General features: G+C 59.1%; 1 protein-coding gene across 1 annotated transcript in view; it reads right to left on the bottom strand.

Annotated features, from left to right (window-relative positions):
* Chd5 (chromodomain helicase DNA binding protein 5) overlaps positions 1-23229 on the bottom strand; it is a 55791-nt gene that overhangs the window by 6883 nt on the left and 25679 nt on the right. The window contains 27 exon segments of the mRNA XM_040734919.1: positions 91-228; positions 769-849; positions 2348-2480; positions 2721-2800; positions 3298-3457; positions 3808-3912; positions 3914-3953; positions 4348-4481; positions 4657-4745; positions 5208-5300; positions 5678-5852; positions 6770-6942; positions 7154-7264; positions 7478-7709; positions 8707-8831; positions 9980-10097; positions 12282-12413; positions 13867-14008; positions 14401-14574; positions 15364-15485; positions 15584-15721; positions 17861-18061; positions 18282-18473; positions 19271-19379; positions 19473-19604; positions 21549-21760; positions 21997-22203. Of these exon segments, the coding sequence (XP_040590853.1) occupies positions 91-228; positions 769-849; positions 2348-2480; positions 2721-2800; positions 3298-3457; positions 3808-3912; positions 3914-3953; positions 4348-4481; positions 4657-4745; positions 5208-5300; positions 5678-5852; positions 6770-6942; positions 7154-7264; positions 7478-7709; positions 8707-8831; positions 9980-10097; positions 12282-12413; positions 13867-14008; positions 14401-14574; positions 15364-15485; positions 15584-15721; positions 17861-18061; positions 18282-18473; positions 19271-19379; positions 19473-19604; positions 21549-21760; positions 21997-22203 (3748 nt within the window).

A 23229-nucleotide genomic window follows, 5' to 3' on the forward strand; every position in this document is an offset into this window, starting at 1 on the left:
CATGCCCCGGTGTAAAACTACCACCTGCCCAGACTCCCGGGAAGCAGGGCCAACAGCCCGGTGTCCCTGTCCGCTGCTCCCCCTCAGTACCTGTGAAGCCCCCGTCGGCAATGTTGAACATGAATTTGAATTTCCCACTCTTGTCTTCCTTCTTCCCCTCCTCGTCCTCCTCTCTGTCGCCGTTTTGCTGCGTCTCCACGGGCTCCTTCCCCTCAGCCTTGGAGTCATCTGGTGGGGAGGCGACGGGGCCGTGTTCACTGTCCCCCCAGAGGGTTACATAACCCAAAGCCCTCTTCCTGCCGTGCACCGGGAAGCCCCAAAGACAAGTGGGACGTGTTTGTCCTCCATGTGGTCATCACACATAGGGGCTTAAAAGGGAAAGGGCCAGGGGCCCTCTCCTTGCATCCTGAGCAGGTTCCGGGCCCTAGCACCCCTCCCCCGCCCCACTAGAGCAACCTCAGACAAGGTCAGAAGGGCACCATGAAGGGAGGGTGAGTTCAAGTTCGGAGACCACCAGAGGGAGGCCGCCCTACAGCTGATGTGCAAAAAAGCTGAGCCCCGGATGTTCTATGACCAGTGCCTTTCCCTCTCTGGGTGACTGGGGTGACAGGAGGGAGGGAAGTGGAATGAGTCTGGAAAAAGAGGCGTCCTGATCGGAGGGACTTGCAAGTCCAGACTCCTGTCCCCTGGCTCCTACCAGGGCCTGGGGACAGCACCAGGGGAGACTGACCAGGAGGCATCAGGCGGGGCACAGGAAAAGGCCCCCACCTGGCCTGAAATCGCTGCTGCGACTCGGGCTCCGCTCCTGCTTGTCAGGGATCGGCTCCTTGTCTGACAGCAGCACTTCCTCTGCAAAACAAGGGGGGCTCGTGGGCAGAGAGGGGCCCCTGTCCGTCAGAAGAGCTCCTCAGGGCACAACAGGCACAGTCTAGAGGCAGGGCTGGCCTCTTCCCACAAAGCCCCACCTTCAACCCTGGTCTACCAAACACGTCAAACCAAAGCAATCAACACACAAAGCGTGCGTGCATGAGTTTATGCGTGTGCATGCAGAGACGGGCTTGTGCACATGTGTGTCAGGGCCAGAGGTTGGCGTTCAGTGTCCATCACTGTATTTCTTGAGACAGAGCCTTATTACACGTGGGTTTGGATAGACTGACCAGCAAGCCCCAGGGTTCCCCCTGTCTCCAGTCGGCCCTGGGATTACCCACATGTGCTGTATTTTGGGTTTGGTTGGTTGTGGGGGGAAGGTTGGCTGGGGTTGGGTTTTGTTTATTGGTGTTTCTGGTTTTGCCTTTGTTCTGCATGCATGATGGAAATCCTATTCAGACCAGCGTAATCCTACACACCGAGTCATCTCCCGACTTCTCAAAGGAAACGTTAAAGCCAAACAATTTTAACAAGAGGGATAGTAGTTATTACAGACTACTGGGACTACTAAGAGAGACTTCACAGAAAAAAGTAAACACCAAAACGAAGATTCGCCTAACAACACGATCTGGTGTGGTACTGACCCCTTGTAATCAGAGTGAGGTTTTGACACAGTCTCTCAAGAAGTGACTGGCCACAGCAAATACTGAGGGCATCAGAAAAACCTTAACAGTATAATTAACAGGAAGTTTTTATCAAATGATCTGAAGTGTTTATTAAGAACCTCACACCGAGCCAGGCGTTGGTGGTGCACGCCTTTAATCCCAGCACTTGGTAGGCAGAGGCAGGCAGATCTCTGTGAGTTCGAGGCCAGCCTGGTCTACAGAGTGAGTTCCAGGACAGCCTCCAAAGCCAGAGAAACCCTGTCTCGAAAAACCAAAAAAAAAAAAAAAAAAAAAAAAAAAAAGAACCTCACACTCCACCAGGCAGTGGCAGCACACACCTTTAATCCCAGCACTCGGGAGGCAGAGGCAGGCAGATCTCTGTGAGTTCAAGGCCAGCCTGGTCTACAGAGCGGGTTCCAGGACAGGCACCAAAGCTACACAGAGAAACCCTGTCTCGAAAAACGAAAAAAAGAACCTCATATCCAACTGCCTTTTTCCAGTCCACACAAGGTATTTACAAACTCTGGCCATGTGAAGCCAGAAGCAAGTCTGGCGGTGTCACAGGGTGGACTTGTGTTTTCAAACAAGAATCCAAGTGAGTTGGAACACTGTGATCAAAACATAAGCCAAGAGCCCCAAATGCTCCATCATGACAGGGTTAAAGTCTGTGTATAGACCTGACCCCTTGCCCTCCCCGAAACCAGGCAGTCGGGCACAACTAGCACCCAGGCAGGGTAAACAGATAAACAGGATAAACAGACCCACCGACCAGCCCAGGGCTGCAGAGGTCCAACGCTGTTCTGAGAAAGCCCTACCTTTCGGGGGCTGCTCTGGAGAGCCCAGGGCCTTCTCCGCCTCCTCCGTCCTCTCCTCCCCAGCTCTGTCCACGCTGTCTGAGTTCTGACGCATGTCTTCACCCTCTGCTCTGTCCGGGGCGGTTGGCAGGGCCTAGGAGGACAGGCTAGGGGGCTGCAGGAACTGGGCCTCAGCAAGGAGGCATGGCAGGGAATACGCACTGGGCTTGAAGCCCTCGATCCCAGATGCCCCCCCTCTACTTGTTCCAAGCCTGGTCCCCCTAAGGCCCAGCAACCAGAACTGGGAGCCAGGAAAGGCCTGGGTTCTACCCAGCTGGGCCAGACCACGCTCCGCCCCCTTTCCCACAGGCCTGGCCACCAGTGACTTTCGTACCTGGATTTCCTGGGGCTTCTTTGGCTTCTGCGCGCCTGACTCCTTTTCGTCCATATAGCCCAGCTGGGTTTCCATTTTGTCTGCAATATTAGAGGAGAGAGGTGAGCTGGGTGGGCTTAGACAGGACAAAGGGGCAGGGCACGGGAGGGCGTGCCAGATGAGAGAGGGGCCTGGCCTTGCGGTGCTCCACAGCGGGGGTGACAAGTTCAGAAATGTCAGTGGGGCTCCAGACCAGGCCTCCAACTCAGACCCTTGTAGGGCCTTGGGCCCGGTGAAGTCACAATGGGCACAGTCAGGATGGAGTGGGCATTGCCCTCCAGAAGCAGGGGTCGGAGGGTGTGGTCCGGGGCTGGGTTTCTTGTGGGGTGGATGGAAATATTCGGTGAGCTCAGCAGGAGCCCCTTAGCCAGCGGCTTCAGTGGGAGTGAAATTGCAAGGCTGTTGCTAAAATGAGAAGGCTCAGGCGAGGTGTCGTGGGGTGGGGTGGGGGGACACCCTCACATTGTGGGCTACGCTGAGGGCTTGCTCCACCTCCCGTGACCCAAGAGCCCTTCCCAGGCTCTCCCTGAGCCCAGACCTGGTAGGCCCGGTGGGGCTGCTGGGAGCTGCGCCGGGCTGGCAGGCACGGGCGTGTTGGGATCCGAGGAGATCACCTCACAGGGCTTCTTGCCCTCGGGCCCCTCGGGGACCAGGTCTGGGGTGCTATACTTCCCGTTGACGTGCTCAAACTCCTGGACCTGGGGCAGGAGGCCGAAAGCAGAAGGGGAAGCAGGTGACTCTGAGACCGCCCACAACACAGACCGCTGCTGCTGCGGGCTTGGGTGCCCCAAGGCCAGACAGGACAGACTCACTTCTGAGCCAGCCTCTCTTGCCAGGGGCCCCTCGTCCTGCAACTCACCCTTCCGGCCACATCCGCCCTCCCCTGTGTGCCCCCCCTCTAGTCTGGCCGGTCTCAGACCCCGGTAGTCGCGTGACCTGAACCACGCATTTGCCCTTTGGCGGCTGACCCCCCCTTCCTCCCCGCCCCCCTCCCCCATCAGAGGCGGCTCAAGGGCCACATGCCAGCCAGAAGGCTTTACTCACCCACCTTCTTCCTAACCAGCGACATGACCCCGATACGCGTGAGCACATGCTGCCTGGACAGGCCCTCCCGGGGTACACCGTCTGCGAAGGTCTCTGCGCCGTCCGCCCCCCGGCTCACACAGGTGCCGCATGAAGAGGGACACATAGGCTCTGGGGTGGGGAGCGCTGGGGGTCAGGGAACGAAGGCAGACTGGCAGGACCCCCACCCACCCAGGCACCTCTCGAGCAGAGTCAGGCCCCCTGGAGAGACGGAGGGGCCTCCCTGACAGGGGACCCGCTTCAGAGGCTCCTGGCCATGGATGGTGCAACTTCGCTCTCCCAGAGTGTGAGCAGGAGTAGGGCTGGCCAGCGTTTGTTTTCTAGAAATCAGCCCTGCCCAACACACCGCCACACCCAAAGATCTGATGTAGCCATGAACTCTCCGGGCACTTCTGACCAGGAGGAAGCAAGCACTGTCCACTAGAGGGCCCACTCCACCATGACGGGAGGCCACACCCTCCTGCACCACCACGACCACCACCACCGCCGCGCTTGGACCCTTTACCGAAATTCCTTCTCACTCTTCCCTCGAAGGTCCCGCACCAGCCAGTGGGAGTTGAAGGCATCCTGGGGGGGCATGCCCCAGCGCATGATGGCATTCAAGAAAGCCTTCCTCTGCCTGGCATTGAAGCCCAGCACCTAGCCAGGGTGGAGAAGGGGCGCGATCCCAGGTTAGATGGACAGGACCGGGGGAAGGGAAGCGTGAACCCAGAGGGTCCCTCTCAGAGTCACCTCAGCATGACCTGTGAGCCTGGGAAAACCCTCACGCCCTCCATACCCCAGGGGTGTAAGGAGTAGGGCCGGCAGATCCCACCTCAATGTTGCCCCCAACTCGAGCCAGAAGAGGCGGCAGGGGCTTGTCCCTGTCACTCTTCAGCTGCCTCCTAGACTGTCGCCGTCCACCTGGAGAACAGTCACCACAGACCTTCAGGCTGGTGTGCAGAGGGTTCCACCAGCATACTCAGGACAGCGAGACCCTCGGGACGGCCTCCCGCAGCACCCACGGGACACACCAGCCCAGCCTCGCCTGGCCACCAACCCCCCCAACGGCACTCCTAACAGCCCGGGTCCCCCAGCCCCGCCCCAGCCGGCCATCGGCCCCCATGCGCTGTAACAGCCCGGGTCCCCCAGCCCCGCCCCAGCCGGCCATCGGCCCCCATGCGCTGTAACAGCCCGGGTCCCCCAGCCCCGCCCCAGCCGGCCATCGGCCCCCATGCGCTGTAACAGCCCGGGTCCCCCAGCCCCGCCCCAGCCGGCCATTGGTCCCCATGCACTGTGACAGCCCGGGTCCCCCAGCCCCCCCAGCCGGCCATCGGTCCCCATGCGCTGTGACAGCCCGGGTCCCCCACATTAATTAACACTCACTCTGCCCTTCGGGTCTCTCCTCAAAGTCCTCATCCTCATCCTCGGAGCCGATGGAATACTCGGACTGGTTGTCTGAGAGCTCATCCTGCCACTCTGTAGGAAGTCAGCAGAAGGGCCCTGTGCACCCAGGGTCACGCCAAGCCCCCTCCCCAGTCTCGTCACAGCCGTGACGATGACAGCGGCCCACGGGTGGCCGCAGCACTCGGAACCGCGTGGCCACTCTGCCGGTTTCACAGCTGGAAGACGGACGAGTGCGCGTGGAGGCTCGCCCACACTCCGGCACCTGCCCGAAGCCACCAGACTGGTAGCCGGCTTGTCCCCGAACCCACACCGGGGCCCGCAACTCCCTTTCTCCCAGAAGCCTTGCTGCGCGCGCGCCCCCGCCCCCACCCAGTGCGGTGTCTGTCTGTCCCACGCCGCACCCCGCCTGCCACGACCCATGTAGGGGTGCCCCTGCTCACCACACGCACCCTGGTCCTCCTGTGAGGCGTCGTTGTAGTTGACTTGCTTTCGGATGCGCTTCCCCTTGCCCAGGTTGCGGGCCAGGTCCTCCTGCTGCTGCTCGTAGTGGTGGCGCAGGAGCTTCTCCCAGTAGTCAGGATCCACGTTCTCCTCCTGCTTAATTACCTCCCGCTCCACCTCCTCCTGGGGATGGAGATGTGAGCGGAGCTGGACACACCCAGCTGCTCCGCTGTCACGGCTCACCCACCTTCACAGGCCCCTGGGGCAAGTCAGGTGGGCGGGGGAGGGGGGGTGCATGCTTCCCTACTCCAGAAAGCCCTCCCCGATTGCTCCAGCCCTAGCTGGACTTCTCTCCCTGGCTCTGGCCGAGGTCACTTCACTCCACATGAACACCCTGGCCTCGGTCAGGAACTCTGGTACCGCAGACACCGCCCTCGGGGTTCGTGGTTTTGTATTTGGGTTTGTTTTTTGTTTGTTTGTTTGTTTTGTTGTTTTGGGTTATTCGTCTGGTGTTTGTTTGGGTTTTGGGGGTTTTTATTTTTATTTTTTTATTTTTTTTTATGAGACAGGGTTTCTCTGTATTGTTTTGCAGGCTGTCGGGCCAGCCTGGCCTTCAACTCACAGAGATCCGACTGCCTCTGCCTCCCAAGTGCTGGGATTAAAGGCGTGCGCCACCACCGCCTGGCTGGGTTTTGGGTTTTTGTTTTTTTTTTGTTTTTTTTTGAGATGCAGTTTCTCCTTGTTACAGCCCAGACTGTCCTGTAACTCATTCTGTAGACCGGGGGGGGGGGGGGGTAGCCTCAAACTCAGCGAGCCACCTGCCCCCTGCCTCCTGAGTGCTGGGTTTAAAGGCAAGCACCACCACTGTACTGCCCGGCTGGATTCATGGTCTTAAAGGGAACCAGGTTTGCAAGGAGGATCGTTGGAGCCAACGGGAGAGCCGGGGAGCTGTGGCAGCAATCGGGCATTCAGAGACTCGGGAGAGGAGGTAGAATGCTCTAGAACAGGACGAGGCAGAGGCGTGGCATGGGGCTGGAGGGAGAGGGGAGAGCTGAGGGTGGGGCCCGCGGAGGGGTAGCGAGGCGCCCAGCGGCCCTTACCACGCCGTCTTCCTCGCGGACCACGTACTGCGCCACCTTGAAGGAGCTCAGGTACTCGTTCATGTTCTGCAGCTCCGTGTCATCCGTGGCGTCCTGGTTCCGATCCAGCAGCTTGGATATGGCCGCGTCATCATAGTGGATCACGCTGCTGTCTTCCACGTCCTTGTTGTCACCTGAGGGGTGAGTGCGGGGACAACGTGTGGACACAGATGCCGCTGCCCAGGTCCAACCGCCAAGACGGCCCTTCTGCTGGGGCGAGGAGGCCAGTGACCAGGCGAGGCAGCTGCACCATAACCCAGGCAGGCTTGACAGCTCCTCGCCTGCCCGGAAACAGCCACCTGGCTGAGCAAAAGGCTATGGGTGACTCGGGCGTCGGGAACCTACCTGGTGGGGTACCGCCATGCTTTTTCTTCGCACTGGCAGCCAGAGGTCCGCCCTTGGAGGACTGCACATCGGGGATGGGTGTGGCAGGCCGCTGGCCCTGGGACATCATGCCTGGAAAGACAGAAAAGGGGGCACTGGGCCCGGGCGCTGAGGAATCACAGGGCTGGTGGGCAGCAAGCAGAGGTGCAGCTCTAACCCGTTCTGGGGTTGTTCCAGGCTGGGAGTAGGGAAGAAGACGGGGACCCCGGGGTCTGGGCACGCCTCAGAGGGGGCTCCCTGGAGCCACACCCCGCCCCCGTCACACTCCCGCAGAAGGGGGCCCACCTTCCACATCGTCCTTGAAGAGCTCCTCCGTGCCAAACTTGAGGATGTCGTCAAGCTCCTGCTTGGTCATCGAGCCTGACTTGGAGCCCAGGCCGGGCCGCACCACCAGGTGTGTGAGCATCATCTTGCGCTTGGCCACCTGAGTGATTCGCTCCTCCACGGAGGCCCGCGTCACGAAGCGGTATATCATCACCTTCTTGTTCTGCCCGATGCGGTGAGCACGGCTGAAGGCCTGCGGGGGAAGACACCGCAGCTCAGTGCCCAGGGCTTGACTCCAGGGTTCCAGGCCACAGCTGGGCGTGTGCACCAGGGAGGACCGCAGGGAAAGCCCGTGCTCATGCCAAGGGGCAGCCTGGTCACACAGGGAGGTGCGCTGTGTGGAGAGCAGTGCACAGGTCCACCCATCCATCTGCAGCACTGTGGCCTGTGGCCCGTCTGGTTCAAAGTCCGGCATGGGGGCCTGGGGTGACTCCAGGCATAACAAGGGTGTGTCCGGGGAACAGTGTCCTGCATGCTTAGTGGAAGTGAAGCTTCCTGGGACTCCGATGCTGGGTCATGGGAAGATGGACTCCATCTCAGTTTGGGGGGCGATGATGGGACAGTAAAGCTGGAAACACGGCAGCCTTTGAGGGCAGCAAGGTCTCTGGGAACTGCCCTAGAGGATATGCCTGGGACTCCACTGTGTCTCCGCATGATGTGGCCCTGGTGTGGCAACGTATATCATGCACCGGTGTGTGTGTGTGCGTGCCTGTGTGTGTATGTGTGCGTGCCTGTGTGTGTGCGCGCGCGTGTGTATGTGTGTGTGTGTGCCTGTGTGTGTGTGCGTGCACGCTCCCCAAACTCCCAAAGCGTCTCGTGTCCTGTGCCAGCGTGAGGCGACTGGAGAGCATCGGGTGGTTCTGTCCCTACCCCCCGTTCCCTCTCCATCCTTCCCCGTCGTTCCATCTGTCCCCTCCATTTCCTCCTCTCCCCTGTGTCCAGCGGGCGCCCCCAGCAGATCCCGTGCCTCCCTCATCCTGCCTCCTTCCCTGAACAGGGCCCTGAAGGTAATGGGAGAGATCAGGGCCGTCATTCAAGTTGCCGTGTGTCTTGAACGCCTCCCCTGCCCTTCCTCAGCCAACTTTGCCCCTCCCTCCCCTCACCCTTTCAGGGTGGGGTTCCACACCAAGAGACGAGGAGGGGAGAAAGGAGAGAGACCCTGAGGGCACAGCAAGATGTTAGGCCCAGACCTGGATGTCGTTGTGTGGGTTCCAGTCCGAGTCGTAGATGATGACTGTGTCTGCTGTGGCCAGGTTGATGCCCAGGCCACCGGCACGTGTCGAGAGCAGGAAGCAGAACTGCTGGGCCCCGGGAGCTGAGAAAGAGGCACAGGTGAGTCAGGAGCACACCTGGAGCACCCCTGGGGCACACCTGGGGCACACCTGAAATACACCTGGGGCACACCTGGGACACACCTGGGGCACACCTGAAATACACCTGGGGCACACCTGGGACACACCTGGGGCACACCTGGGGCACACCTGAAATACACCTGGGGCACACCTGGAGCACACCTGGGGTACACATGAGGCACACCTGAGGCACACCTGGGGGACCCCTGGGCACACCTGGGGCACCCCTGGGGCACACCTGAGGCACCCCTGGGGAACACCTGAGGCACCCCTGGGGCACACCTGGAGCACCCCTGGGGCACACCTGGGACACACCTGGGGCACCTCTGGGACACACCTGGGGCACCCCTGGGGCACCCCTGGGCAGGGGTCAGGTAGACAGCACATAGAAGTGCAAGAACCAGAGCCAAGGTCCCCTGGCAGAGGCAAGGGAAGAGGCTGTGATCCCAGAGGGGCAGCACACCATCCGCTGGGCTCCTGCAACCCCGCTGATGCTGGGCCTTGGCCAGGCTGGCAGGAGCCAGAATGAGAAGGAAGCCAGCTTTCAAGGCCCACATGGGTGTCAACCGAGGACAGCCAGCTAGCTTGTGGCAGTGGCATTTCCTTCCCACTCTGCCTTCTTATCCATCTCCAATGCTACTTAGAGAACTTGTTGTCTGCTAAGACTCTTTTACCCGACAGACGGTAAAAGAGGGTCTGGCATGATGGCACACATGTGACCCCAGCCGTGGGAAACTGAGGCAGGAGGACGGTGAGCTGGAGGTCAGCCTGAGCTATATAATAATACCTTAAGAAAATTAAATAACAGCCGGGCATTGGTGGCGCACGCCTTTAATCCCAGCACTTGGGAGGTCGGGAGGCAGAGGCAGGCGGATCTCTGTGAGTTCGAGGCCAGCCTGGTCTACAGAGCGAGTTCCAGGACAGCCCCCAAAGTAACACAGAGAAACTCTGCCTTGAAAAAAAAATGAGAAGAAAAGAACAAGGGGTCTGTGGCCTGCGGACTGGTGCGCTTCTTCTGTTTGCGATGCAGCTTCGGGAACACTGCTAATTGGATGGTCAGGCTAAGACCCCCCCCCCCAGACGCACAGGGCTCCTTGAGAGGGATGGGTACCGTTGAATCTGTCAATGGCCTCTTGCCGGAGTCCCCCAGTGATGCCGCCGTCGATCCGCTCATACTTGTAGCCCTCGTATTCCAGGAAGTCCTCCAAGAGGTCCAACATCTTGGTCATCTACAAAAAAACACGGATGCATGAGTGGCTGCTACCAAGCCAGGACCCTACCCCGGGTAAGAGGATTCCAGAGTAGGAGGGCATGCCCAAAGAACGCATCCCCCGACTTCATATGTCACCCACCATCTATTCAGCATGGTGGCCTCCACACACATCCTCAGGCACGAGCCTCTGGTCCCCTCCCCCCTCCCCAAGAGACCCCAGCACCTCGGCTGGCATCCAACAGGTGCAGGCCCGAGGTTTCCTTCTCCCTATTCCTAACTGCATGACTCTGACACGCACACTCCTTCCTACCTGGAGAGCTCCAATGCCACCACCTTTATGTTATATCCCAATGTTACCCCCCCACAAGACAGTCTCCCCACCCCTTTCCCCTCCCCCGAGCTCCCAGAGTCCTGTCTGGCCCCCTCCTGTCTTTAGACAGGTCAACTAGAAGAAACTACCAGCCGACAACAACGCTGCCCTCCCACCAGCTGCTGTTACTGATAAGTCTGAGCCTGAGTCCTTTTCCCTAGCTGGCGTCCAGGGGCTGGCCTGTTGGTTCAGACCCCTGCTTAGTCTTCCTGTGGCCGCGCACTTCAAACCCAAGGCCGCTGTCTTTCTCCAGGTCTACAAACAGGGCTTTCACAATCTCCTGGGGCTTCCCCTGCAGTCCCTCCCTGGCAGTGCCTCCACAGACATCCTCCCCGCCTTGCTCATCTGTCTCTGGTGCTCTCTGTGATGCATGCTGGGAAACTCCTCAGCCTCCGCTTCCAGTTCACCGGCGGTGTTTTTTTGTTTTTGTTTTTCCAATGGTGAGAGTTTATTTACCTGGTCTGACAAAAACGTTTCCTTTCAATGTCTAAAATACTCTGCGTTCTTTTAAAGTTGTTTTTTCTATTTATGTGCGTGTGTGTCGCATGCGGGTGTGCGCACATGCCAACAGGTGCCTGCAGAAGCCTGAGGAGGACGTCTGATACCCTGGAAACGCTCTTACGGGAAGTTGCAAGCTGCGTGCTGTGAGTGCTGGTAACCAAACCCGGGTCCTCTGTCAGTGCGGCAGGCACCCTTCACTGCTGAGCTGTCTCTCCGGCCCCTCTGTGTTCTGTTATTTCTTACCCTGCCTCTTCCTGCTTGTGTCTAATTTCTTCCCTTACGGATGAGTCACTCCGTAACTTTCGAAAATGCAAAAACAGCTTACAGTGTTTTTCCAGGGTATTTATTCTCTCTCCGTTTGAGTCCTAATTGTTGTTTTACGGAATGGATGCAGATGAGTTCCTGAAGAGTTTGGGGGGGGGGAGGTCTGGGTTTGTCAGATCACATGCCTGTCATTTCTCTTGTGGTACATTCCTATCACAATAGCTTTCACAGCTTGGGCTCCTACGGCTCTCACCCTGACTCACATTTTGTGGCAGGAATGTGGTGTTAGCAGAGGAAACGGATGCTGCCTGCCAGCTGCGGCCCAGTCCAGCCACAGCCACAGACCCGGCCTGGCACCAGAAGCAGCGGGCACCGGCCGCCCTTGTCACTCAACTTTTTGCACAGGGCCAGCTGAACCCCACGCTCACCGCACTGAGGAACAGCCTCGCTCAGTCCCACCCCCAGACAAGTGTTTTTAGCCCTAGGATCCTCCTATCACTGTAACCTGAAACACAGACCCGACCGTCAGTTTGGGCCAGCGTCTCATGAGTTGTCTTCCCCCTCCCGACTGCGCAGTCTGAGAGAAGGACCTATACGTTCCTGTCTGTGCCCAGAAACCAGACCCAAACACGATGAGCAGAACCAAGAGCAGAAGAGGCGGGGGGGGGTGAACACAAAAGGTGCATGGCCCTGCTTCTGCATACACAGGAAGCAAGCTACAGGGGGGCTCCCACAAGTCCCGGGGTCCTTCCAGACCAACTTCAGGGCCTACCTTAACAAACCAACCCACAGGGATGAAAAGAAACTGGACGGGAGAGAGGGGGGGCTATCACGCTAGCAGGGACACTCGGGCCAGAGGGACAGGTACACTGGGAGGGAGATGAGATGGGGGAAATACGCTGGTCTCCATAGCAACCAGACCCTGTCTCCATGAGTTTGGTACCCAGGTGTGCCATGCAGGGGCTGAGTTTGGTACCCAGGTGTGCCATGCAGGGGCTCAGAGGCCTTTAGCCCACGGGCAGGCTGGCTCCCCTGTGGATGTGCGGCGGCTCCAGGGTAGCCCACCTGGGAGAAGATGAGCACGCGATGTCCTTCATCCCGAAGCTTCTTGAGCATCTTCTGCAGCAGCATGAGCTTCCCCGAAGACTTCACCAGGGAGCTGCCGTCGTAGGAGCCATTGGGCAACACGGGGGCCTCCTGTGGACACAGCAGAGCAGAGCCTTGGCGGGCTCTCCCCCTGGCTCCGGCACCAAAGAGGCTGAAGCGACGGACAAGTACCTGGCCCTGGGCCACCTGCCCGTCTGCCCAACTGAGCACCGAGTACGCACCCAAGCAGGCTCAGCCATGTGGGGGCACACGGAGCCTGGCTCCAGGTACATGCTTAAGCGCGGCACTGGCAGGCCAGCCTCACTCTCTGCCTAGTACTGAAATGAAGCTCGGGGACCCTTCCCACAGACACCCGGCTTGGCCACCATGGGGCCCTGGAAGGTGCATCCAACAGGGCCAGCTCTGCCCATCTCCGAGCCCAGACGGGCAGGTCAATCTAAAGGTAGGTTCCAGAAGATTCCTGAGTCACACCGGGTCACAAGAGGGACCTCCAGTGGCCTGCAGTCATGGGGTAAATGTGACTTCGGAGAATGAGTTAGAACCCAAAGATCCGTGACGGGGGTGTTGACCAGCGATGCCCACCGAGAGCCCAGCCCTCAACTGTCTGTGAGCTTTCTCCTCTCAATCTCCCCAGAGCCTTCCTGGGAAGGTGTCACTCCTGCTTCGTTTGACAAAGGGGAGCCCTGAGACACCAGAGGGACATCAGCTTCCCAAGATCACAGCACCGGGCTGGGCGAATCCCAGAGTCCAGTGTCTGTCTCCCTGCCGCTGCGCAGACTCACACGGGACAAACTCCCTTGGGGACCGAATGAAGCTGGGTCGGTCCCCAGAGCTCCCGGGAGGCCCAGTGCTGAGGCTGGGAAGGTTTGGGGGAGACCAGAAGAGGTCAGGAAGAAATGACCTGGGGCCAATCAGAGGGCAGAGGCAGCTTCCAAAACTGTCCCCCATACTAAAGAACAGGATGGAGGCACACATCACCTCTGGCATTCATTCTCTGGAAAGATCAGAAGACTGTGGGCCAAAGCACCCAGCCGTGGACGCCTTCCACAGAGGCCACAAGAAACCCAGCATAGCAGCCAGGCACCTACGCAATGGCCACAAGGAATATACCACACCACACTGTCCACAGGGAGCACATCATAAACACCATGGGGGACCTAACATGGCAGTCACAACCATGGCAGTCGCTAGGAGGTCTGTATGACTGTCACAGAGAACCCACTATGGCAGCCACAGGGACTTACTATGACCAGGGAGAACTTTACCACAGCCGCTGTTTGAGATCTGCCATGATGACCAGAGGTAACCTATCACAGTGGTGACAGGGAACAAAACAGCCAGTAGAGACCTCCCGTGGTGGTCACAGAGAACCTACTACATCAGGGAACCCAACAAAACAGCCATGGAAACATGCCCTGATGGCCACAGGGAACCCAACACAGTGCCCACTGGGACCTGCCGTGATGGAAACCCACCATGGCAGCCACAAGAAACCCTTTTCAGTAGTCATGGAAACATGTCCTGATGGCCACGGGGAACCCACCACGGCGGCCACGGGGAAGAGGTACGGGTGGTTGCAGCATTTCTTCAGGTCCATCATGATGTTGAGCAGAGACACCTGGTTGCCGCCACCCTTGGAGTTGAGTGCCTCGAAGTTCCGTGTGAGGATGAACTTGTAGTACTTCCTGCAACCGGGTGTGGAACACGCTTGGCAGGAGGCCCCAGACCCCACCAGGCTCCTAAAGAGGTCGCTCCATCTTCAGAAGGCTGGTGGCATCCCCAGGCACCACGTACAGAGTGGCACAGGGAGCCTTCCCACAGGGCGCAAGTCACCAGGCAAGCCAGTGGGAGACATTCCTAGAACCTGGGCAGCCCGACTCTATTCATTGCCGTGCATGAAGAGGGAAAGGAGATGCAGTGACAGAGGCCTTCCAGGGGCAAGCAGACCCTCCTGCCAACCCCAGGAAATGACCGGGAGAGCCAGATACGGCCCGTGGGAAGGGGCGGCTGAGGACACTCCACCCGGGGATGGGCCAGTTGCTGCAGACCAGAGAGCTGAGCCCCCCCCGTCACTCACTTCTGCATCTGGCTCAGCTCCACACGCACGATCAGCTCGGTCTTGGCCGGCATGTTCTTGAACACGTCAGCCTTGAGCCGCCGGAGCATGTGCGGCCCCAGCAGGTCGTGCAGTTTTTTGATCTGGTCTTCTTTGGAGATGTCAGCAAACTCCTCCAGGAAGCCTTCCAGGTTGCTGCAACAAATTGCTAGGGGGTAAAGAGCCAGAAGCAGAGGGCAAGAGCCAACCCCGGCCCTCTGCAGGGGAATCAGGGTCAGGGAGGATGAGGAGAGGGCAGGGCCCTGGCCGGCGGAGGCCAAAGGCTGGTGGTCCAGAGAGACTCGGTACTGATGAGAAGCCACTCGGGCTCCGTCTCAGCCGGCACCATGACACATGTCACAGTCCTCTGCCACACCGGGTCCCCTCCCCATCCTCACACCGTTCCCAGGGACGACCCAGGGGGAAGGGGGATGGAGACTAAGACTGCTGAGCCCTCAGGGTCACGTGGCATAGCAACCTGCCCTTGAATCAACATCCAAAACTGGCCCCTCCTCCCTGAGCCCCCTTCCCAGTTCTAAGCAGGGGAACTGGGATTAAGCACAGAGGAGGCCTAGGAGGCTCCCACCTCCACCTCAGCCCAGCTCTGGCCTCTGCTTGCCATCACTGTGCTCATAAGGGTCATTTCAGTCACGGGGAGTGAAATGAGCCCAGGGCAGTCAGGGGAGCCCAGGGGTAGGAACCCTGGAGAAGCCCAAGGCCTTCTGGGGACGGTGCTGAAGGAAACAGTGGTTTGCTGGGACAGCTGTAGTTTCCCCCAGGGAAGGCGGATGCTGAGACCTTCCCACACAGGGTCAGCAGAGGATTCCACGCCCATGCTCCCATCTCACTAACGGGGAAACCAAGATCCCCAAGCAGCAGGCGGCTGCCGCTCTTTCACTCACGGGGACCGCAGCCCATCCCTCCTGCCCAGGCCCAGGGACGCACTTGAACCTCTCTGGAGTCAGGAAGTTGAGGAGATGGAACAGCTCTTCCAGGTTGTTCTGCAGGGGGGTCCCTGTCAGCAGCAGCTTGTAGTCGATCTTGTAACTATTCAAGACCCTAAAGAACTTTGGGGGGAGGGGAGGGGCTGTCAGGACGCACAGAGCAGTGCAGCCGGCCGCGCACACAGGGAGGGGTCGGCCCCAGGGCCGCGCCTCCTTCCTACCTTGGACTGGCTGTTCTTGAGGCGGTGGGCCTCGTCTACCACAAGGCAGGCCCACTCTATGGAGCCCAGGATGGCTTGGTCGATGGTGATGAGCTCGTAGGAGGTGAGCAGCACGTGGAATTTGATCTGCACTTCCTTCTGTGGGAAGAGACAAGGGTGTCCCGGAGGCGGCCGGGGAGCTGAGGGACGGCGTGGAGAAGTGTGAGCAGGAACCCCCCCAGTGCAAGCATTCCGGGGGGGGGGTGTCCTGGAGGAACAACCGGGCACCAGACATTTCAGGGCCAAAGCACAGTCCCCTAGGGAAGGTGTTGTTACAGAAGGTGACATGCATTCGAGCAGTCTTGGGTGGGAAATGTCTAAGGACGTAATTGCCACCAGGGCCGGGGGAGATGGCTCCCTCCGCGGTGGGTAAGCACGGAAGACCGGAGTGTGGGCCTCCACACAAAACCAGGCCTGCAATGCCAGTGAGACAAGAGGCAAGGGAGCAGTCGGAAGGCGGGCCAGCTAGCCTGGCACATGCGGTGACGAGAACTCGTCTCAAACAGTGTGTGTGGTAGCAGTGCGTGCGGTGTGAGCGTGTCTGCTGTACGTGTGCCACAGTGTACGCCGGAGGACAGCCTTGGGGGTCAGCCCTGTGCTAGCTGAAATAGCCTCTCTTGTTCCTGCCAGGCTGCATACACAGGGACAGGTAGCCTGCAACTTTTTTTTTTAATGATCTTTTGACTTACTCCTGGAGAATTTCCCACAATATACTTTAATCGTATTCTCTCCCATCCCCCAGCTCCTCCCGGATCCTCTTCCGCCACGCTACCCACACAAACATGGAGTCTGTTTCGTTGGCCAGCTACTCCTGAGCATGAACCCCGACCTGTGTTTCCTGCACCCAGTGTAGACGGACGAAAACTGACTGTCCCTCTTGCAGCAGCTAATAACTGCAGATGGCTTCCTGGCTAGGGGGCGGGGCTTTGGGCTGGCTCCTTCCTCTGCGCTCACCCGAGCTTGTGTGGGTCTTGCGTGTGCTGTCGCAGTCCCTGTGAGTTCGTTTACGTGTCTGCCCCCTTGTACCCCGAACACGCTGTTTTCCTGAAGTATTCACCCACCTCTGGCTCCTAGAACCAACCCCCTCTTCCACAGAGACCCCTGAGTCATGAAGTCAAGCCTGGACAGCTAGTCTGTCTCTGCCTCCCACTTTGTCCTAAGAGTTGCTGGGATCACAGACACTGGCTTTTGTACATGAGTTCCAAGCATGAAACTCACACGCTCAGGCCTGCTCGGCAAGCCCCTTTACCCGCTGAGTCATCTCACCGAGCCCAGTTTGGACATTTTAAAAGTGCACACTGTCATCCCAAGAGCTTCTGGGTCAGAGCCTGCCCAGTGACAAGACCCCCAGGATTAAGGCACAGTGAAGGAAGACACCAAGAGGCCACGGCCACTATTTACTGACTCCTGGTCCGCCCCCCCCCCAGTTCTGCAGGCCACACCCACTATGCACTGACTCCTGGTCCTCCCGAAAGCTCTGAAAGCTCTGCAGGCTGGAGCTGATGGCTCCGTTCCACTGAGCAGGCTCCGAGGCACAGAGAAGCACCAAGGCCCGACACACACGGCCGGGTGCGGGTGTTGCGGGGATAAACACTGCCTCTCTGTCCACATCCACCTGACCGTCTTTATTCCGCCTACGAAACAAGACTTGGCAGGTAAGGGTGAGCTGGCTAGCTAAGGCCTGAGTAGCTCTCGAGCCAACATGAGTGGCGTGTGTATGAGAGGGACCACACCCGAGGACAAGGATGCCAGGCAACAACGGAGGCAGGGACAGAGATAACGTAGCCACAAGCCAGGCAATCCTCAAGATGCCACAAGCTGGAAGAGATGGAAAAGACGGATGCCTCCCGGAGCCTCAGAGGGAGCCTCGCTGACCAGCTGGCTTCCAGGCAGGCAAAAGCAGCTCTCCTGGCCGGGCGTTGGTGGCACACGCCTTTAATCCCAGCACTCGGGAGGCAGAGGCAGGCGGATCTCTGTGAGTTCGAGGCCAGCCTGGTCTACAAAGTGAGTTCCAGGACAGCCTCCAAAGCTACAGAGAAACCCTGTCTCGAAAAACCAAAAAAAAAAAAAAAAAAAAAAAAAAAAGCAGCTCTCCATGAAGCTAAGCTGCAGTTGATGACGCTCCCTTACGTCAGGACAGAACAACTGTGGCTGGGCACGAGAACCTGGGCACTGCAGGGATCAGTGGCCCCATAGCAGGCATTGCCTCCTGGGGCCCGGGGCAAAGACAGCGCTCACCTTCATGCGGAATACTTTCTTCCCGCCGCGAATGGCGTTGTCCTCGAAGGAAAACTCGTTCTCACGGATCACAGAGCGGCTCTCCTTGTCCCCCGTGTAGGTGACCACGTAAAAGTCAGGCGCCCACATCTCAAACTCACGTTCCCAGTTGATGATGGTGGACAGGGGCGCGCTAACCAGGTAAGGCCCCTTGGAGTGGCCCTGCAGAGAGAGCCTGAGGCGGTGAAGCTGGCTGCCAGCAGAGGGCAGCAGACCCCGCCTGCCCAGACCCCCGCCTGCCCTCCTGCCTGCCCAGACCCAGCCTGCCCAGACCCCGCCTGCCCTCCTGCCTGCCCAGACCCAGCCTGCCCAGACCCCGCCTGCCCTCCTGCCTGCCCAGACCCAGCCTGCCCAGACCCCGCCTGCCCTCCTGCCTGCCCACCTCCTTGTACAGGGAATAGAGAAACACAATGGTCTGCACCGTCTTGCCCAAACCCATCTCGTCAGCCAGGATAGTGTCAGTGCCCTGGGCCCAGGAGAAACGTAACCAGTTGAGGCCCTCCAGTTGGTAAGGGTGCAGCGTGCCTCCCGTGGAGTCGATGTACCACGGCTGCTTGTCGAACTTGACTGTGGGCTGTGGGAGGGGGAGGTAAGAATCGGATGCACCCTGAATCCTGGGCCACCAGAGTCAGGCCCAACTCCTCCTGTCTAAGACGCTCTCCCTGCGCCTCTGGGCCAGCCTCACTCTGCTTAGGGTCTGGCCTAGAAGGTCTCTCCTTCCAAGAAACACCCCCTGGCTCCCTGTCCTAACACCCGCCCCAGAGCGTGGCTCTTAACCGGCATGTCACCTCTGTGACCCCTTCTGTCCTATATCTCCAGGTCACTTTCCCAATAAGGGCCCCACTGTGGGCCCTGGTCTTTCTGGGTTTCTGGTTGTTGCTGCTGCTGGCTTATTTGTTTGCTTGCTTTCTGATAAGTCTCCTGTAGCCCGGGCTGGCCTCAAACTCAACTATGTGGCTGAGGATGACCCTGAACTTCTGATCCTGAGTGCTGGGGTCAAAGGTGTGCCCCACTGGACCCGGCTCCAGCCACACTAACGACTGAGCCCCAGGACCTATATATGCTAGGCAAGCAATCTGCAAACCAAGCTCCACCCCCAGCCCAGGGTGGGCTCCTTAAAACATGCAGGGGGGGAGGTCCTGCATAATGGTGCCTGTCTTTAATCCCAGGAGTCAAGAGGCAGAATCAGGCGGATCTCTGAGGTCCACACCAGTGGACTCTCCCCACTGGCCCGCACAGCCTCAGTGTCACTGAAAACAGCCGGCTGTGCGGCCTGAGGTAGGGCCCCTGAGAAGAGACCTCCCTGTACTGCCATGCCTCGGGTGGTGAACCTGGCAGTCCGACACTAGTGTTTGCTCCCTCTCGGCTCACATCCACGGTGGGCGTGTCCGGTGGCTTTTCTTGTTTGTCGTCCTTCAGCTTCTTGCCCTTCCTGACCAGCCTCTTGGGAATCCTGGCGTCCTCTCCCAGCATCAACTCCCTGGGGTAGAAGCATCGGGCTCAGACGAGCAAAACTCAAGGCCAAGAGGGGACCCCCCAGGACCCCGCACCTGGCTGCCAGCGCTCGGCACACCTGTGGCCCCAGTAGGTCTGCTTCAGGTTGTCGTAGTAGGGGATGTCGATGTCGTCAATCTCCCAGGTGCACTGGTCATAGGGCAAATCCTTCCACTTGATCAGGTAATGCACGTCCCCCTTCTTGTCAAAGCTGAAACACGGGAGGCAGAAGATACAGGGGGAGGCCCGGGCACAGGTCCCAGGCAGGGCCCCACTAAGATGCCAATCCACTCGTGTCCATGCTGTCCTAGCATTCGGGGCCCAACCAGGAGGAGGGCACCGGGGCAAGGGCCCTAGAGAGGTGTAGTAGCTTGCCCAATGCCACGCGGCTCGCACAAAGAGATGAAGGTTGGGGAAAGCGGCCAACACGGGGAGACAGGGACAACGGGAAGCTGTGCTAACAGAGAGCTAAGAAGCCGCAACCAGTGTCCTTTCCAGCCTCTGCTGCAGGGGTGAGTCCACCCTCTATGTAATCTGAACACAGGAAATGACGTCACACATCATCTGAAAACTGGAAGTGACGTCATACATAATACGAACTTGGGAAGTGATGTCATACATAATCTGAGCAAGGGAAATGACGCCATGGGTCTTCCCCTGCTCAGACTTCATTTTCTAACGGAAAATGTCAAAGTGTCTTGCGTATCGGTCCAGGGTGGGGGTCCTTTCCTACAAAGCAGGCAAAGAGTCAATAATCCCTGCAGATGGGGACACCCTCTTCTGAAGGTCCCCAGGGACATGAGAACCCAATGACCACGCCCCACAGTGGCCACTCAAAGAACCCTCAAGGTCTCCTCCTTCATCTGAGTAGACTCAACAGCCAGGCCAGGAGAGCCCAACAAAACCAGGGAGCCGCAGCACCCCTAAATGGCAAGAGTAAGGGCAAATGGACTGGGGAGCTGTGGCTACAGGTGTCCTAAGGATCCTGAAGAGTGAGGCCAATTCCCAGTCACCATGGAAACCGGTGGCTTATTTCCAACAAATAATCTGTCGTTATACACACTCTGGGAGATTCAGCGGCTCCTCTTTGGGGGGCGCAGAGGAAAGTCCTCTTTTCTTCAGCATGCATTTTAATAAAAGCAAAGGGGAAAGCAGTCAATCCAAGGCGCAGCTCGGGTACCATCTGAAGTCTGGGGATGGACAGGGTACTTCACAGCCGGTAAGATTTCCTGTTCCCTCCGGACCACTCCAGCAAGGCCTTAGCAGCCCCTCAGCCACCCAGCACTCAGGTGACATGGGGACCAGCTCAGAAGTCCACAGTCACAGAGGGTCTCAACCTCCTCTGCCCCCACAATAACTGTCAACAGGGCCTGTGGTCGGGGACAGAGTGGGAAGGCCACCCATCCCAAGCCAGAAGACAGAGAGAGAGCTGTGAACAGGCAGGGATTGCAAGCTGCCGCCGTGTGACAGGTACTCAGGACCCTTCACAAGGCCACCACCTGTCCTCTGTGCTCCGGAGTCAGCAGGGGGTCACGCCACCCACTGTCCCCCAGCCTACACCCTCCTGCTGGGCCTCCTTGCCCTGGCTTCTCTGACCACTAAGCACCTGGGAATGCCAGACTTTCGTGAGAGGTGGCACAGGCAGGCGTAAGAGATCCTGGCTAAGAAAATGCCAGCAAGCACCAAAAGGCACTGACTGGGTCCAGTTCCCAACCCTGCAGCCTCAGCTGTGCGGCTCCTGGCAGATGTCTCGGCCTTGCTGAACACATTCTTTTCTTAGATTTACTTCTTTTTGAGCTGGACAGAACCATCCTGCCGAACTCACTGCCTACTTTGGAAGGATCCTGGGATCGGCACAGGGCCCCCGCCCCGCCCCACAGAGACCCCGCTTTGCACAAGTTTCCCAGACTGTTCACCACCTCCCCCTTCGTCGGCACACCTCTGGGACCGTCCCTACTGAAAATGAGAATGTTGAGCGCGGGGGGCTACCTCTGTGCAGGCGAGTGGCCCTCCTGGCCGGGCAGCTGTTAGTTAACCCGCAGCTCCGCGTCTCTGCCCCTCCTCCTGCAACACTGCGCCCATCCCTGGGCAAGCCTGGCCCCCGCGGCACCCGCTGTCATAGCGTGGCGTGGCGGATCCTGCCCGCCACCCTCACCTGTGGTTCAGGATGCGGTGGACCATCATCCACTCGGGCTTGATGCCGTAGCGGTAGAAGCGCTCCTCCATCTTGGCGTAGAGAGGGTCCTTATTTTTCCGCTTCTCGCTCTTGCCGTCCTCGTCACCGGAGCCGTAATCGAAGGGCGGCGGCTCGTCCATGTCATTCTTTCTTTGATAGTTGCGGTACATCACGGTGTGGTACAGCTCCAGCTGCTCACAGAGGCGTCACCAAAGGGACATGGGCTGCTCGCCCCGGTCCCTGACCCTGCCGTCAGCCCCCAGCCCTATCCTAGGTGGGATGGATAAGCCCCCTCCCTCCTCAGCTCCCCGCCCACGCCCGAGGGCATCTCAACGGCCCGCACCAGCCCCCTTTGCTTGCCCACCCAGGAGGGCCCCTGGTTGATCATACCAAGCCAAGTATCAGCACACTGCCTGGGGCGCCTCACCTGCAGCTCCTTCACCCAGGAGCAGTGCCAGTAAGAGAGCCCAGCCCACTTGACAAAGAACTCTCTCTCAGGGATGCCCTCCAGAGGCTTGGGTGGGGGCATGCCTGGCTCCGCCTCCGGCCCTGGCAGCCCCACCATAAAGGGAGCTGGGGGTTCGGTCCACCTCCAGTGCAGGATCCGCTGAACTTTGCCCTTCAGCGGGGGACACTGTGAACAGAGAGCATGGTCGCCACGGTCACAAGGCTCTACCCTGAAGCTCCTGCGACAGCCACGGTCACAAGGCTCTACCCTGAAGCTCCCCGCGACGGTACCGTCACACAGGTTCCCAAGCCCAAACAGTGCGTCAAGGGCTGCTCTGCGTGCTTGGGCTCAAGCACTTGACAACCTGACGGCCAGCATCCTCAGAATCTGGCTGAGCCCACTACACACACACAGGGCAGAAGGGGAATGAAAACCCACACAGCAAGGAGACAAGACTCCCGACTTCTCCATCCATGCAGCACACATTACCTCATGCCCTGCCTGGAGCCCTAAGAGCGATCACATCACATCCTGACCCACGAGCAGCCACAGGATTGGCCCTGGCCAATTCCTCACCCCCCCTCCCCCAGCAGGGCTGCATGCAGCCCTGTGCCTCTGAGCTGGCTGGAGTAAGAAGGTCAAATCCCCCTCGCCCACACACACTCAGGCCCTAAAGAGCCATGGGACGACTCCAGGGAGCCGCCGGCTGGCAGAGCAGAGTGAAGCCACAGGCCCACCTCAGCACCCGTGCTCTGGGCTAACCCCGAGATAGCCTGGTGTGGCCGTGACCCTCACTGGCTGGACTGAAGAGAGAGGGCAAACTTTGGGAGACGGCTCTGTCGTGGAGGACAGGTCTTAGCTCTGGCCACCGTCCACCCAGGCACCTAAGGACACTTCCCATCAGCCTGTTCCCTTGCCTGTAAAAAGCGGCCTCTCCTCCTGTGCCCCCAAGGACTGTTGGTGTCCAAGCACAGGCGAGGACATTCGATGTGCACCCCATGCCCCAGAGCCAATCATACCGGGGCCTCTGAGTTTGGGCAAAGGAGAAGGGGGCGAGATAGGAAGGCAGAGTCTCTTGGACTCCAGGGGTGTAGAAGGACTCCCTTCCCAGGCCACAGGCCCACCTGGCCCCACCTCCTGCAGGGAGGAACCCAGGAGAGCTAGGCACTACCCCAAGGAGGAGTGTTCTCAGGAGAGCTAAGAAGGCTACTC

Source organism: Mesocricetus auratus, unplaced genomic scaffold (genome assembly GCF_017639785.1).
Source record: "Mesocricetus auratus isolate SY011 unplaced genomic scaffold, BCM_Maur_2.0 Super-Scaffold_100042, whole genome shotgun sequence".
Taxonomy (NCBI): domain Eukaryota; kingdom Metazoa; phylum Chordata; class Mammalia; order Rodentia; family Cricetidae; genus Mesocricetus; species Mesocricetus auratus.